Source organism: Microtus oregoni, unplaced genomic scaffold (genome assembly GCF_018167655.1).
Source record: "Microtus oregoni isolate MIOR12 unplaced genomic scaffold, Mior012 000117F_ref0000505, whole genome shotgun sequence".
In the NCBI taxonomy this organism is placed as follows: domain Eukaryota; kingdom Metazoa; phylum Chordata; class Mammalia; order Rodentia; family Cricetidae; genus Microtus; species Microtus oregoni.
The window spans coordinates 560,821-576,306 of NW_024544746.1; the positions used below are offsets into that span (position 1 = coordinate 560,821).

The 15,486-nt window shown below is 39.6% G+C and overlaps 1 protein-coding gene across 1 annotated transcript; it reads right to left on the bottom strand.

Moving 5' to 3' along the window:
• Positions 1-220: 220 nt before the first annotated feature.
• LOC121444078 (patched domain-containing protein 3) lies at positions 221-12,891 on the bottom strand. Its single transcript, XM_041645835.1, has 4 exons — positions 11,980-12,891; positions 11,004-11,125; positions 4,924-5,069; positions 221-1,716 (listed from the first exon to the last, which is right to left on the bottom strand). Exons 1-4 carry the CDS (start codon positions 12,889-12,891, stop codon positions 221-223), a joined length of 2,676 nt encoding a protein of 891 aa, XP_041501769.1.
• Between the last annotated feature and the right edge of the window lie 2,595 nt (positions 12,892-15,486).

The following is a 15,486-nucleotide window of genomic DNA, read 5'->3' on the forward strand; positions in this document are numbered from 1 at the left end:
CATACATGTATACAATGTTCTTTGTTTATATCCAACATTACCCTCTCTTCCCTCCCACCCCTACCCCTGGTTTTTCTTACCCTGAAATGCCTCTTCTAATTCATCTCTCTCTTTTTCTATTGACTAGTCTTAATGAGTACATTTTGCAATCAGACTGGATTCAGGTCATCAGGAATTCTCTAACTGGTTATGGCTATTTACCGTGTATTGAAACAAACTTTCAAAAAAAGGTTAAGAATACTGGAATAAAAATTAGGCCATGAGCGGCCCCAAAAAACATAACAAGAAACATAATCTTAAAAAATGTCCTGAAGATGTAAGCTTTAGCTGCAGATAAAACACACACCCCTATTATTGTTGAAATTGCACTTTGCAACACTGGATAGCCTAGCATATATAACGCCTCAATTGACTTTTTATTTACTGAGGTCTCAGAACTGGAAACAAATGCATAGGAAATGTGTGCAGAAAAATCAAAAGAAAACCCTATACAAATAACAAGATTAATCATGGATATGGAATCAAGATTAACATTCCAGAATGCCATGAAACCAGTCACCCCCACAATCACAGATGCAATAGCAAAAGTAACCCACAAGGAGCACACTGGGTGAGGAATTAGCAACAGGGAGACAATGAGCATAGCTGTTGATGCAACCATGACATTCCGAACAGTGTTTTCTATTATCGCAGCATACTGGTCAAAATAGATGAATGCCTGGTTATACACCATCAAGGGAACCTCACAGTTCTCAGCTATGCCTCGTAACTCTAGTAACATTCTCTTCTTACTGCTTGATGAAGAAACCCCTACAGTCTGAATGAAGCCTCTGGAGGCAATGATCTCATTTGATGAGGAAATATTAACATCATATGTAAAAACAGGGGAAACTTTTAAAAAACCTGAAATATTATTCATAAATGTATTCTTGTCATTAGGATCCTTTCTACTGTTATTCATATATTGAATATATGCTTTCAACCAAAACTCTGTGAGATTTTTGTCTATATAGTCATTTTCTTCAAATTTCACCATACAGTTGTCCAGCTTCTGCCTTACTTCACCATCCCAGTAGTTAACACTCTCAGTGACTATGACCATAACCCTTGGACCATAGTCTGAAAAATAATCTTCCTCAACATTAAAATATGGTGTGATGTAGGAATCATCACTAGCAAGGTTCCGAAGATCTAACCCTTCCTGCACTTGGAAACATCCATATATACTGCTTATGATGTAGAAAATGTATACCAGCACTACAAAAAACTTGGCTTTAGAAGTTGTGAGGAAAGGGCCAAAATAGTCTCTAAAGAACAAATTCATTGGATGCTTATCTTCCCCATTCTCCTCTGGGGTTGAACCAAATGGGACACAGCAGGATTTTTTGAATGAGGCATATTTTGGGTCTGGCTTTTCTAGCCAGCGGAAGCACGCAACCTCTCTTTTACCATCCAGAGCCATAATTGCTCCAAAGCAGGTGATATTATAAAAATAGCAAAAGAGCAGAGTTGTTCCTGTATAGATGCAAAAATACTGTACAGACCTAAAAGAGCTGCTGATTCCCGTATAAAAAGCAAGGACATTGGTGAGGGTGGTGATTGTAATGGACACTGCCACCTTTGAATATGAATTGGAGAGTCGTTCTCTTATGCTTTCCATGAGGCTGGTCTTCTGCCAGGCAGAAATCATGATAAACATGTCATCAACCCCAACACCTATAACAAAAGAACAGATCTTTCTATATATTAATAATACACATTAAATATTAAAACAACCAAGCATTTTTTATTACTTGTCTTGAAAATCTCTGTTTCAACACCATCTTCTCAGTCTGCTTCTGAATTTATGACAAAATTTGTCACTCTTTCCTCTGTAATAGGTCTTAGCTTTGTACATACCTATGCTGCTAGTTAGTACACAGAACACTCCCTAGTGTTTACCCAGGGTGTCTTCGTGATAAAAGGGGGACATCTACCTGATTGCATACCAGTTGAAACAGCACCAGCAATCTGTCTTTGATCCCGTGAGTCATTTCAACTAATACACAAACACATCCATCAGACATTCTGTGGGAGTTGGCAAATGTTTTTGCAAGTAAGCATAAGGCCATCCAAGTTGTGCCATTTTTATTAGGCATACACACAAATCTAGTGTCTCTGTTGGACAGAATGTTTCTTTGGTCCTGAGATGAGAAAGGTGTGCAAAAGTGAATCTTTGGAGTCCTTTCCATGGTGCCATTTCATGGTTGGCTTGAAACAAAACTGAAGAATGTTTGAGAGCTTTTACATTAATAGTGTAAAGAATGAAGATGCAAAAGCAGGGAGACTAGACAGTCTGAGCCAGCTACCAATGACTTCTCTCTAGCATTAGACTGAAGTGGAGACCGCTTGCAGTCATGTGTGCTTTTAATTTCCATGTTTATTTAACAGCAGGTTTGGGACTGCAATGCTGATCTTTACTTCTTTTTCATTGGTTACAAGTTAAGGTTAGGAGAATACTGAAAATTACAAGCTGGCCTGTAGTTCAGATATAATTGAGGTAGGAAGTTGCGCAAAGGTAGAGGGGCTGTCATATACTGTATGGTAACACCCCATAACCAGCAACTGAACAGAGGAAACAATCAGAGGCACTAAAAACTAATAATGGAATGGAATGCAGTGGTAACTCTTGGGTGTTTAAAATCTGATTTTATTACTTATGGAAATTTGTTCAGAAATTCTCCTCACAGTTACTGAGTTGCTAGAATTACATATACTCTTTACAAATCTATACTTACACTCCTATGGATATAGACCGTATGAATACAGTGAGTACAAACTGGCTTACAATAAAGACATCAACCTAGTTGTTGATGACTATGGGCACAGTGGCTGACTGTATGAACATGGTGATGTGGGAGTGATTTCTTATTAATAAAGAAACTGCCTAGACCCATTTGATAGGCCAACCCTTAGGTAGGCGGAGTAAACAGAACGGAATGCTGGAAGAAAGAAGCTGAGTCAGGGAGTTGCCATGGTTCTCCCACTCCAGGCAGATGCAGGTTAAGATCATTCCTGGTAAGCCAGCTCATGGGCTACAGCAGATTATTAGAAATGGGCTAATCCAGGTGCGAGAGCTAGCCTAGAAGAGGCTAGATAGAAATGGGCCAAGCGGTATTTAAAAGAATACAGTTTCCGTGTAATTATTTCGGGTAAAGCTAGCCGTGGGGGCGGCCGGGTGCCCGGGACGCAGCCCTGCCGCTCCTATTTCAACAACATGGAAGTGTAATCTTAAGAGCAGGCTAAACTGATGTGCAATATAAACCCATCTATTTATAGGGGAAAAACTGATTTCTCTCAAATTGCATAGTTTGACATGCATACTTACTGTAAAATAAAATTTAAAAACAGCAATACAAAAAAACTATAATCACCCTTGCAAGAAAAATTCTTAAAACACATTTTACTCTTTTTGATGTGGGAGTGTCATATATCAATCTGTTGATTTCATTGGTTAAGCAATAAAGAAACTGCTTGGCCCTCATAGGTTAAAACATAGGTGGGAGGAGTAAACAGAACAGAATGCTGGGAGGAAGAGGAAGTGAGCTCAGAGAGACACCATGCTCCTCTCTCCCGGGCAGACGCACGCGATGAAGCACCGACCCAAGATGGATGTAGGCTAGAATCTTCCCAGTAAGACCAGGGCTCACAGATTATTAGAGATGGGTTGATCGGGATATCAGAATTAGCCAGTAAGGGCTAGAGCTAAAGGGCCAAGCAATGTTTAAATGAATACAATTTGTGTGTTGTTATTTCAGGGCATAAGCTAGCCAGGCAGCCGGGGTGCTGGGGACGCAGGCCTGCCACTCCTATTACAACATCTTTTTCTTTTTTTTAATTTTTTTTTTTTTTTTTTTTTTTTTTTTTTTTTTTGGTTTTTCAAGACAGGGTTTCTCTGTGGCTTTCGAGCCTGTCCTGGAACTAGCTCTGTAGACCAGGCTGGTCTCGAACTCACAGATATCCGCCTGCCTCTGCCTCCCAAGTGCTGGGATTAAAGGCGTGCGCCACCATCGCCTGGCTTGAAAACACATTTTAAAAATTCATCTAGAGGGGCTGGAGAGATGGCTCAGTGGTTAAGAGCATTGCCTGCTCTTCCAAAGGTCCTGAGTTCAATTCCCGGCAACCACATGGTGGCTCACAACCATCTGGAATGAGGTCTGATGCCCTCTTCTGGCCTGCAGACATACACACAGACAGAATATTGTATACATAATAAATAAATAAATAAATATTTTAAAAAAATTCATCTAGAATTTGTTCTATGCAGCTATACCCATGAAATTATCTATTGCATGTATCTTGATTCATAATGACAAATTTTCATTTAATTCATTATATGTCTTTTTTAAAAGGTCAAATACGGTTTCCATTTTTAATATGTTTGATTTGACAAACGCCATATTGATATGGGATCAAGTTGCTTTCAATATTTTCTTATTCTAAAACACACCAAAGTAAACCCATTTGTTCTTATGATCAATTACATGTATCAAATAAATTTTATAGAACTGAAATTGTTGCTCTATAATTTTTTGCTATAAACTTGGGGAATACAAACCAATTTATATTTTTTCTACAGCAAACTCTTGAGTACTCATTTACACACGACATTCCAAAATAATCTTGCTAGTACTGATTAATCTAGAGAAAAACTTTTTTAAATTTAGTGTGTATCCCTTGATACAAAATACTTCTTGCATATTTTCAGTGTAAACTAAAGTCCATTCTCCTTTCTATTTGTCTGGGATACTACATTTTTCCAACTCTGAAGATAGATAATCCAATTTGTTCTTCCAGTTGCTTGAGCTTTCTACACAAATGTGTTCCCTTTTTCACCCCGCATACCTACAGGCTCAACACAGCTTCATATTTTGTTTTACTCACCAAGAATAAGAAATGGTGAATTTGCAACTATGATCACAAAAGGGACTCCAATGTGCAGCATCAAGCCAAAGCCACTCACCACTGACAAGGCAACACAAAACACTCCAGAGACTGCTACCCACATTTTGTTTCTTACACAGTCCAACCTGTAAGTTTAGAGAGAAAAATAAAAACTTGTGATGGCAGCTTTCATACTGAAATCAGACCAATTGGTTGTTGACTTAGACACCATGGCAAAAGCCTCTAGGGTGATAATTTTTATATCTGTCATCTACATATCTCATATCCATACATATGCATATATAAATATATACATATTACAGGTACATCAAACAATCCCTCAGGTCAGGCAGTTATAGAAAAATCAAATTGAACTATAAAGTACATGCTAAACAAACAGAAAGGGATAGAAAAATACTTCCAGAAATAGATTGTATAATGCTTTATTAACCTTGAATTTTCTTATCACTAATGAGAAAGAAACAACAGCAGAGAGATTGGATAATAGAAAAAAAATTTGAATTAAATCAGCCAGTGTATTTCAAGAATGTGTTGACTTCAGAATGGAAACCTGATGGAGGAGGGTCATCTTTCTATCTGTTGATTTCATTGGTTAAGCAATAAAGAAACTGCTTGGCCCTCATAGGTTAAAACATAGGTGGGTGGAGTAAACAGAACAGAATGCTGGGAGAAAGAAGCTGAGTCAGAGAGTCACCATGATTCTCCCACTCCAGGCAGATGCAGGTTAAGATCATTCCTGGTAAACCAGCTCATGGGCTACAGCAGATTATTAGAAATGGGCTAGTCCAGGTGCGAGAGCTAGCCTAGAAGAGGCTAGATAGAAATGGGCCAAGCGGTGTTTAAAAGAATACAGTTTCGGTGTAATTATTTTGGGGCATAAGCTAGAGCTAGCCTTGTGGGCGGCCGGGTGCTGGGGACACTGCCCCGCCGCTCCTATTTCAACAGAAACCAGGAGACTGGGGAAGGGGTTTCTCTCTTGTTTCTACAGGAGAAGAAGAGCTATGGATATCATCAAAATTAATAAAAATTCAGTTTGAAAAAGAGAAATCTCTGAGACATAAAAATAACAGTTCATCCACAGAGATTACAATCATATAAGTGGTAAGAAACCCTCATAAGGGTTGGGGCAGATTCTGTTCTTGTCTTTGCAGAAAAATACTCATCTTCAAAAAGTCAAGAGACTTTGGACATTTAGATGCCGAAAGAAGAAAACATAGCTATCCAGAAAGAATCAACAAGCAAAGAGAAATCTGACTTATGGTACCATATCCTTTACAAGGTAAAATTTCATTACATATATATTCACTTCTCAGTATAACAGAAGCATAAATCACTTAAAAATCAAAGTTGGCTTTGGAGTTGAACAATGACTATCCATCTCTAAATCCAAGCATGTTGTTAAAAGAAAAATTCGGAGTTTCTGTCTCATATAGAGCCATCTGGTATGGGACAGACAGAAGAAAGAATTTAGGAAAGATTTTACTTTTCTCCATAAATATTTCTGTCTCTATCATACCTTTCATTGAATATATGTCTATATGAATAATAATGATGAACAATAAATTTTCCTGCAGTATTCTTTGAAGTTTCCAGGAAGAAGATGGGGGTCCTACAACAATGATTTAATCTGGCTGTTATGACATCATGATGTTGATAATGCTACTTTAAGATCAGTTTTGGGTACCAGCTGCTCAAAATGATTCCAACTTGGTCAGCTGAAATGATGCACCTTCTTACAACGTTATTGCCAGAATTTCAAACGAGAACTTCAGAAAAACCCTACCCACTACTCAGAGACTATTTGCAATTATACCAGACAGTACTCTTGAAATTTAACCATCATTTTAGTTTTTTTTTTAATATTTATTTATTATGTATACAATATTCTGTCTGTGTGTATGTCTGCAGGCCAGAAGAGGGCACCAGACTCCATTACAGATGGTTGTGAGCCACCATGTGGTTGCTGGGAACTGAACTCAGGACCTTTGGAAGAGCAGGCAATGCTCTTAACCTCTGAGCCATTTCTCCAGCTCCCATCATTTTAGTTTTTACAGGATCCCATAGAAAGAACATGGCTTTCATGACAGCTGGAAGTAATTCTAGAAGACAACGCCCCCTCTTTCAACAAAGTTTATCCTCAGGGTTAGGGACATCAATTAGGGGTTGATTATAACTGGCATAGGGTTGGGAGTTGGGGTGTAAATTTTGTAATCTCAGGGATCTCCTTTGGGGGATTAAAAGTAAAAAGGGGATATAAATATGACAAGATAGAAAGGTAGATTATTGAATCTATTCTAAAAAGAAAAAGGGAGGATATAGATATGATAAAAGGTAGATGTTGAATCTACTTTTTAAAAGCAACTATTAATTTTAAATGTTTTAAATTGGTGGCCTGATACTTTATAAAATAAAAACCATTGATTTAGTTCACAATTCTGAAGGTCCAAGAGGATGATGCAGCATCTTTGCAAGAGCTCCTCGCACTGTGTTATAACATGGTAAATGTCTTTGTGGTAGGAAAGAGAGAGGGGGGGGGAGAGAATAAAAGGAAAGATGGGAAAATAGATTTAGGAGAAAGATTTTCTGTTTTCATGACAACTTTTTGTTACAAGAACTAATGAGTGTCATGCCAGTGCTCTCTGAGGACAGCATCCCTATCACTTTTCATAGACTCTACTGTCTCCCAATATCACAATGCTAAAAACCAAGTTATCAATACATTAACTAGGATTCCCTCAAACCACATCCAAAGCACAGTCAAGGGCAAGCTGTGTGTGAAATGGAGCACATATTCAGCTCTTTGTCCATCCAACCCCTGACTTCAACTAGACATAAACATAGTACAAATAGTCTGCAATTTCAAATTAGTCCAGTAGATACTGTGCTAAAGGTATGGAAACATTGTTTAAAATCATTTTCATGATTTTTATCTATTTGATGATGTGTGCTTTATAGAAAGGTTGATAATTTGAAAAAGGAAAGAAAAGAATTGGAGTACAACACATTTTGAACAACCAACCTATTTCCTTGTCAAGACAACAGAAAATTTTAAAATTTTTGGATTTATTTTCTTCTGTGTGTATGTTTGTTTTGCCTGCATATCTATATGTTCATAATGCCCATTCCTTCTTCCCACAGAGGTCAGAAGAGGATGCTTTATCATAAGCCACCAAGTGAATGCTGGGAACTGAACCTGGGTTCTCTATAAGAACCATCCCTCTGCCTCCATCAGTACATTTTAAAACCTTGGCAATACACTACAGGTTTTAGACTTCACTTGCTAGAAACTGCTTCAAAACTGTGAGTGACAACTATACTTCCAAATACATTATGGGGAAAAGAAAACAAGTTAGGGCCCTATATGTGCGGATGATGAATAGGAATTCAAATCAGAGATTCTAAGACAAAAGGAAAGGTCGCATTCAAATAGGCAAAGATTTCTTCACCTATTCCTATTCCAGGAAGGAGGAAGAAACTCCAGAGACACACATCTAGGAAAGCAAAAGCTTGTAAAAATTCCCATAGATCTGCTAGGAGAGGAGTCTAACCAGTCAAGACACAGAAAAACCCTCAGTCTATCCAGTTTCCTTGCAAATTATGCAGAAAGTTCTAGGGATACGACTTTCATGAGTGGCCACCCATGTTAAGTTGTGCTTTCTGGTGATCCAGCTGCTCTTTTTAAGTCACCCCTATTCCTATAAGTAACCCCCCTTACGCATATTACTTTTAGTAACCCCATTAAAAACTCATTAGTTCTTCAAATTTAAACTCTGCACAATCATTACTTTGATCTATTGTGAGCTCCCTTCCTGGGGTGAGTAGGTGTGTGTGTATTGTGTTGTGTTTTTCCAAGAAAAGTATGTCATACAATAGTGACCAATGATGTTCCAATAACAATGTTGTTTGGAAGCAGTGGAAAGTGCATAATCAATGGTGGTTCCAGAAGATTAAACCAGGGCTGACAACTTCATGTCACTTGCTCAGTGTACAGATAAATACGCAGAAAAATGAAAAACGCCACAGAATCATTTTCATAAAAGGTTGTAATGAGGGACTTAGCTTTTCAGACCTCAACAAACTCTTTAAAGAGTTAGAAAAAGGAGCTGGAGAAATGGCTCAGCAGTTAAGAGCACTGGCTGCTCTTCCAGGGGACCAGGGTTTGGTTCCCAGCACCCACAGAGTATCTCACACCATCTGTAACTCTGTTCTAGGGTATCTGACAACATCTTCTGTCCTCCATGGGTACCAAGCAAGTACACAGCACACAGACATATGCGCAGGAAAACACCCATATATATGAAATAAAATAATAGTTAAAGAAAAACTTTAGATTGGAAACAAAACTATTTTTATCAACAGAGAGTAAGGTTTGTAGCACACAATCTACTTGCAAGCAACTCAGCAATTAGAAAATGAAACAAACCAAGCCAACAGACAAGGGCCCATCTCAGACTGGCAGCTGAAATTCTCAGTGTTGTTCACATAGTACTACTTTTGTAGACAAGAAAGATGCAAAATTGAGAAAATCATTCTTTTTCCATAGTGTCAAAGAGCCACTGAGGCCAAGCGATGTGTGCCAATGTTAGAGACCCTGAAAGGCCACTGTGTGAAGCTTGTAAAAGTGAAACCCAGATTGTGTTTCAGACCTCAAGATGTTTGAGATGTCAAAACTGCAAAAGGCATGTATCAAGGAGAGCTGAATACAGGGAATGGATGCAGTTCAGGAGAGATATTGCTGACAACGAAGCTGGAAGTGCCGAGGCATCTAACTAAGTCCTCTGAACCTAAAGTCCCAGCTACCAGACACAGAGCTACAAACCTTTGCATTTGTCCTGCTGGATTTCAGTCTTGGTTCCCTCTAATATTTCCTTACTATGTCCCCAAACTTCCATTTTTGGAGGGGTAATATATACTATGTCCCATTTTATAAGATATATGTGTATGTGTATCTGTATATATATATATATGCATATATATATATAATTTGTTTTTTTAAAAAAACAGGAAATCACAGTTACGAAGAAAATTTGAACTTTCGAACAGTGCTAAGACTTAAAACTATAGGAACTTACTTTTTAAATTTTGTATGTATATATCTTACACCACATTTGCAGTGATAAGAAGGGCAGGTCAGATCAACTAGAAGTGGGGTTACAAGCAGTTGTTAGCCACCGTGTGGGGGTGCTAGGAACCAAACCCAGGTACTATTAACTGCTGAGCCATTTCTCCAGCCACTACTGTGGGAATGTTTAAAGTTGGACTAAATGCATTTTGCATTGTAAGATAATCATGAACTTATGGGACAAGGGGAATAAACTATTAGTCTTAATGAGAAATTTCCCTCATGGGCTTTTTTCCTGAATACTTGGTCTTCATTTGGTGGTACTGTTTGAAGAAGCTATGGAACTTTTAGGAGGTGGAGCCTTTCCAGAGAAAGTACATCACTGGGTACTTCCTGTTGTCCTTCTGTTTCCTATGTGTGGATGAAATATGATCAGCCAGATCCCTGCTCCATAATAAACTGTATCCCTTGAGAAACATAAGCCAAAATTAATTCTTTCTTCTATAAGTTTCTTTTGGTATAGGTTTTCTATCAAGTGACAGAAAAGCCGTACAACATTGTAACTTACGGAGTGAGGTGACAAGGCAATGTACGGCAATAGACACCTACTTTAAAAAGGGAAAACTTGAATAACTGGAAATCTTTAAAATTATGGAAAAATAAAACCATAGATAACAGAAGTGTTCATCTGTTATCGTTTCTTTAGACTGAGTACGCTATAAAGAACAGAAAGGAAAAGTCTAGGATAGGCAAATTCAGAGATAGAAAATAGGTTAGTTTTTCTGGGACTATGGGAGAAGGGTTTAGGGGGTTACTGCATAATTAATAGAGTATCTATTAGCAGTGTTGAGAAACCTAGGAAGCAGATAGTTGTAATGGATAAACAGTATGGATAGAATTAATATCACTAAATTGTTACAATGAAATATTGTATATTGTGTATGTTTTATCACAATATATTAGAAAGTGATAAGTAAATCATGAGTGAGAGTTTTACCTGAAACATGATACAACGGCAAACAGTATGATTAAAATGTATGCCAGATGGAACAGAGGAATCACAGTCTTGGAGGTTGCCTCAAACTCCAGCTGCCTTGAAAGGGATGTAAAGTAGACTACCTGCAACAACAACAACCAAAAAATACTCGGTATCAATCCCAGTTCCAGAGTCTGTCAGAAGTTACAAACTCTGCTGGACACTTCAGCTTGTTAATGGCCACACTGTAAAAAGTCAATGGTTTGCCTCACATAAAATCTGCAGTGTGCTTTCCAACCTTTCCCTCAAAATGCAAAGTTTAAATGGTTGCTCTACATTTTAGCTAAGATCAGGTTTTAAAAAAAAAAGCCTAAATATAAACAAACCAAAATTGAATTTTATGCACACTGTAAAACCTTATCCCCACTGACAACTGTGGGAAATTGTGGGCATATTCTACATCTCACTAGATTGCTGTCTTTTCATATTTTAGTTGCATCAATAGCTCTTTAAGAAATGCTTGGCTTCCCAGTGAGCATTTGCTTTCACTAGGGTTATATATTGGACTTGCTGGCCCAGAATTTTAACAGATGACATATACTTCAATACTAAGCTAGGTGTCTTATCTATAACTAACCATCATGACAGAACTTAAAAGTCTTGTCTTTTAATTCCATTGGGCACAAACAGGCTGTAGGAACTCCTAGGAACAAGAATGGGCTCAATAAAATATTTTTCAAGTAACTTAATTAGAAAACCAAACCCCACACCACGTGTGAAAGTCATTTTCTATATTAAGCAGAGTTCCTGATGCAGGATTCGTGTACAGACCAGAATGATGCCAATGCTTTATGATCTGTGACTTCATCTATCCGTGTTACAATGGGATTCCATACCGAGCATAGCAGAGCATATTCAGCTTTAATTCAAGGGCCACCTCGTCTCCAACCCTCCCACCCTTATTGGCCTCCCTTGCAAACCCTAACCTTCAGAATACCTCTGTCTCTTCTAAAGTCAGACTGCTCTTCATGTCCTTGAAATGGTCAAGAAAGTGAGTCAGCCATGCCTTGCTACGCTCACTGTCCTCGGGGTCTTCGGTCTTGAGGTAATACAGCAGCCTCAACGCTCGGGACTCGGCAAGTCGTTGACTTCTTCCCACCGATTGGCCCAAGATGTTTCCCCCAAAGAAGTCCGCCAAGTAGATGAAGTGGTTGGACATGTTATGAATGGGGAAGGTGAGGCTTGATAGATCCAATGACAAGTTATGCTGCCAGGCATACAGCAGAGGGTTGGGCGGCACGCACAGCGTCTTGTACTTGGCGCACACCTCTTTGTACAGGATCGGCGGTCCGTTTTCCTGTACCACCTTCAGCGCCTGCACCGCTTTGTCCAGCTTGCTCACCTCTGTGAATGTCCTCTGCTTCAGGAGCGAGTCGGTGAGAGACACCACCAGGATGGACGCGAAGTTGGCCTCGGAGCTGGTCCTGGAGGCGGAGAAGCGGTACGTGTCGTTGGTGCTGAAGTGACCCTGCACGAAGCGCCGCTCGGCCTTGGCAGGGCTGCCAATCGGCGTGTACTGCTCCTCCAGGTTCTCCTTCTCCTTGGGCAGGAAGATGAGGCCAGTGCCCAGCGCGACCGTCAGCAGCAAAGGCCCAAGCAAGAACAGCCAGGGGTGCGAACCCACCGCAGCGCCAAGGCGCTGGAAGGAGCGCGACAGGGGCGCTTCCAAACAGTCGGTGTGGCAGCGACGAGGCGGAGGAGCCTCCTGACCCAGGGGCGGCAGGCGCTCTGACGGCGGCCCTGCAGCCCAGCTAGGGCCAGCCTCGTCGGAGGTCTCTGCCTCCAGTCGACCTTCAGACAGCGTCTCCCGCTGAGCCTCCTCTCGGGGCACCACCTTGGAGGAGATCATGTCGCCTACAGCTGCTCAGAGCATCTGCTGCCGAGCTACTTGCGCCCCAACGGTCTGGGACCCATGGACCGTTGGCTGCTCCGAGGCGACGGTTGGGAGCACGTGACCGAGGGGAGCTTCCTGGTCCGGGGTCTGTCCCAGGGTTAGGGTTGGTACCATTCTCCTTGTTACAGAGCTTCTCCTCAAGCCAGGCCCTATGGAGCACTTCTCCCTCACTGGGAGTATGAGCTTACCCCCTCCAGCATGACGTCCCAGTGGCAGGGACAACTTCACACTTGCTTTGTCGTAGCCTAGTCGCTTTCCCCTACTAGACTGTCAAATCTCTGCGATTGAGGCTTGTTGTATCTAGGCTTGTTAACAAACGTAAATGCCAATCAGGAATGGAAGCATTTCTTAGAGGAAACACTGCTTATACAATTACAAAGTTATCAATCTGAAGTTTATAGTTTCCAATCAAAACAAAAACTGTACTGAGACAGCTAGATTTGAGATTCATTATAAATTGGCACCCAAAAAAGGAAGTGTAGCACATAGATTGTTACTTTCAGCTTATTTCCTCTATATTCAAGTAAAAAGCCTGTAACCAGATAGCATTTACTGGAGATTGGTTAAGATCATCGAACAAAATTTCCTCTAAGTTTGTTGCATCTTTGTGCGCTTTGCAGTGTCTATGAACCAGTATCAGTTGCTTTTTATCAGAGCAGGAAGTAAATTCTTTGATAATTTGCTGAGTTATTGTGCCCATCCTGGAACTGTGGTATGCAATTGTGTGAATTTCTAAATGTTTATTCACCCCAAAAAGAAAGGTCTAACAGATTAAAGATTCTGCCCCCGCCCCACTTTAAACAAATCAATGAGTATTAGGATTACTTACAGGAGCAGGGGCAACCTACAGACAGCTGCACCACCAAAAAGACCCACCTTAGTCAGCATTAGCCATTGCCTGCCTAAAGCTAGGAAAGGAGGGAACCGGGGTTGAAATAGAGAAGAGTCGAGGAGATCCTGCTAATAACTCAATTACTACAGGTCTAGCTAATCTGCTGTATATTTCTGTTGATTTTGTTTCCATAGCTGCAGGCTAAGGTCTCCTGTAGGTCATCACAACTATTCTCGAATATGCCAAGAGGAGTAAGTAATCCATCACTTGTGCTTAAACTGAGGTCAGTTTATGGTTGGCCAAAAATTACAGATGAAGCCAGATGCACTGGTTTGCACCAGTAGCCCTAACTATTCAGGAAGTAGAGATAGAAAGATTGTAAGTTCAAGGCCAGCCTGGGAAACAGAGTGGGACACGTCTCAGAACAAATTATTGAAGCTGAGAAATGGGATTGTAGCTCAGTGTTAAAGTGTTTGTATAACATGTACAAGATCCTGTACATAATCCCCAGGAACACACACACACACATATGTGTGTATATAGATATATAACCTTGTGGAGGTCTTGTGGTTTGACGGAACAAGACCCTCCAAAAAGGTCTCTATGAACCCTAAAATTACTTCATCCAACAAACATTAGGAAGCTGTTTGGAGAAAACAACACCCAAATTCCCAAAATGATTGTTTATGAATGTTTGTTTTCATTTAAAGGTGATTGATTATAGATGATTAATAGTCACAGCCAATTTCTAAAAAAAACAATAAACAGAATATGATATAGAAATGAATACTTTACATTGGTATGGACTTTGGTTATTGAAACAAATTTAAGGTCAATTTTGTTATATGTATATTTTTAGTTTAAGGTATTATGTTCATACAGCTCACTTAAAATGTAATATATAATTAAAAATGACAGATGAATAGTCATTTATAATAGTTGAACTTGTAATCAGCTAGGTTTTCTAGATCTATAGAGACATATTTCAGTTAGATAATCTTCAACACTCCAAAGACCTACAGAATATGGCATTGAAAAGGTTTTAAGAACTTAGACTTTCCTCAACAGTGAGACATGTCTGCTTCTAGCAGGATCAGTCTACTTCAAGAGGATGATGGGCATCAAAGAGGCTCCTTATGGAGTTGGTTAGCCATTTGGGCAAAAAACCACTCTTGCCTGGACTGCTTAATGGTACGTTGTATTAACTGGACATGCAGGACCCACAGAAAAATGACTGCTGAACTTGCCAAAAGAAGGTGAAACAGTCCTTCAGAGTTCCTGCTCCACCAAAGAAACTGGCAGACATTCTGAAGGACACAGAAGAAAGTAACTGACAGACTGCCAATATCAGCAAAACTTTCAAATATTTCAAAAAGTCTTTCAAATTTCCTGTTTCACTGAAACGTCTGTCAGATATTATGGGCTGAAGATGGGTACCTGCAACATTTTAGAAGAACTTTGGGTGACTGTCCAGGCAGAGAGATGTCTCTGTCAATTCTAGAGTTTGGGAAGTTGCTTCCAATGTACTTCCTGTTAACTGAGGTAACACTATATCCTTCTGGGGTCTTTGATGGAGTTGAAGTAGGTAGTTATAGTTTTCCTTAGTTATGATAAAATATAAATTAGATATGAAACTTTCCAGATACAAATAGACTGAATATTGTAACTGTAATTTTTGCTTGACACCTGTTTTGTTATATGTAATTTTACTATGTTAA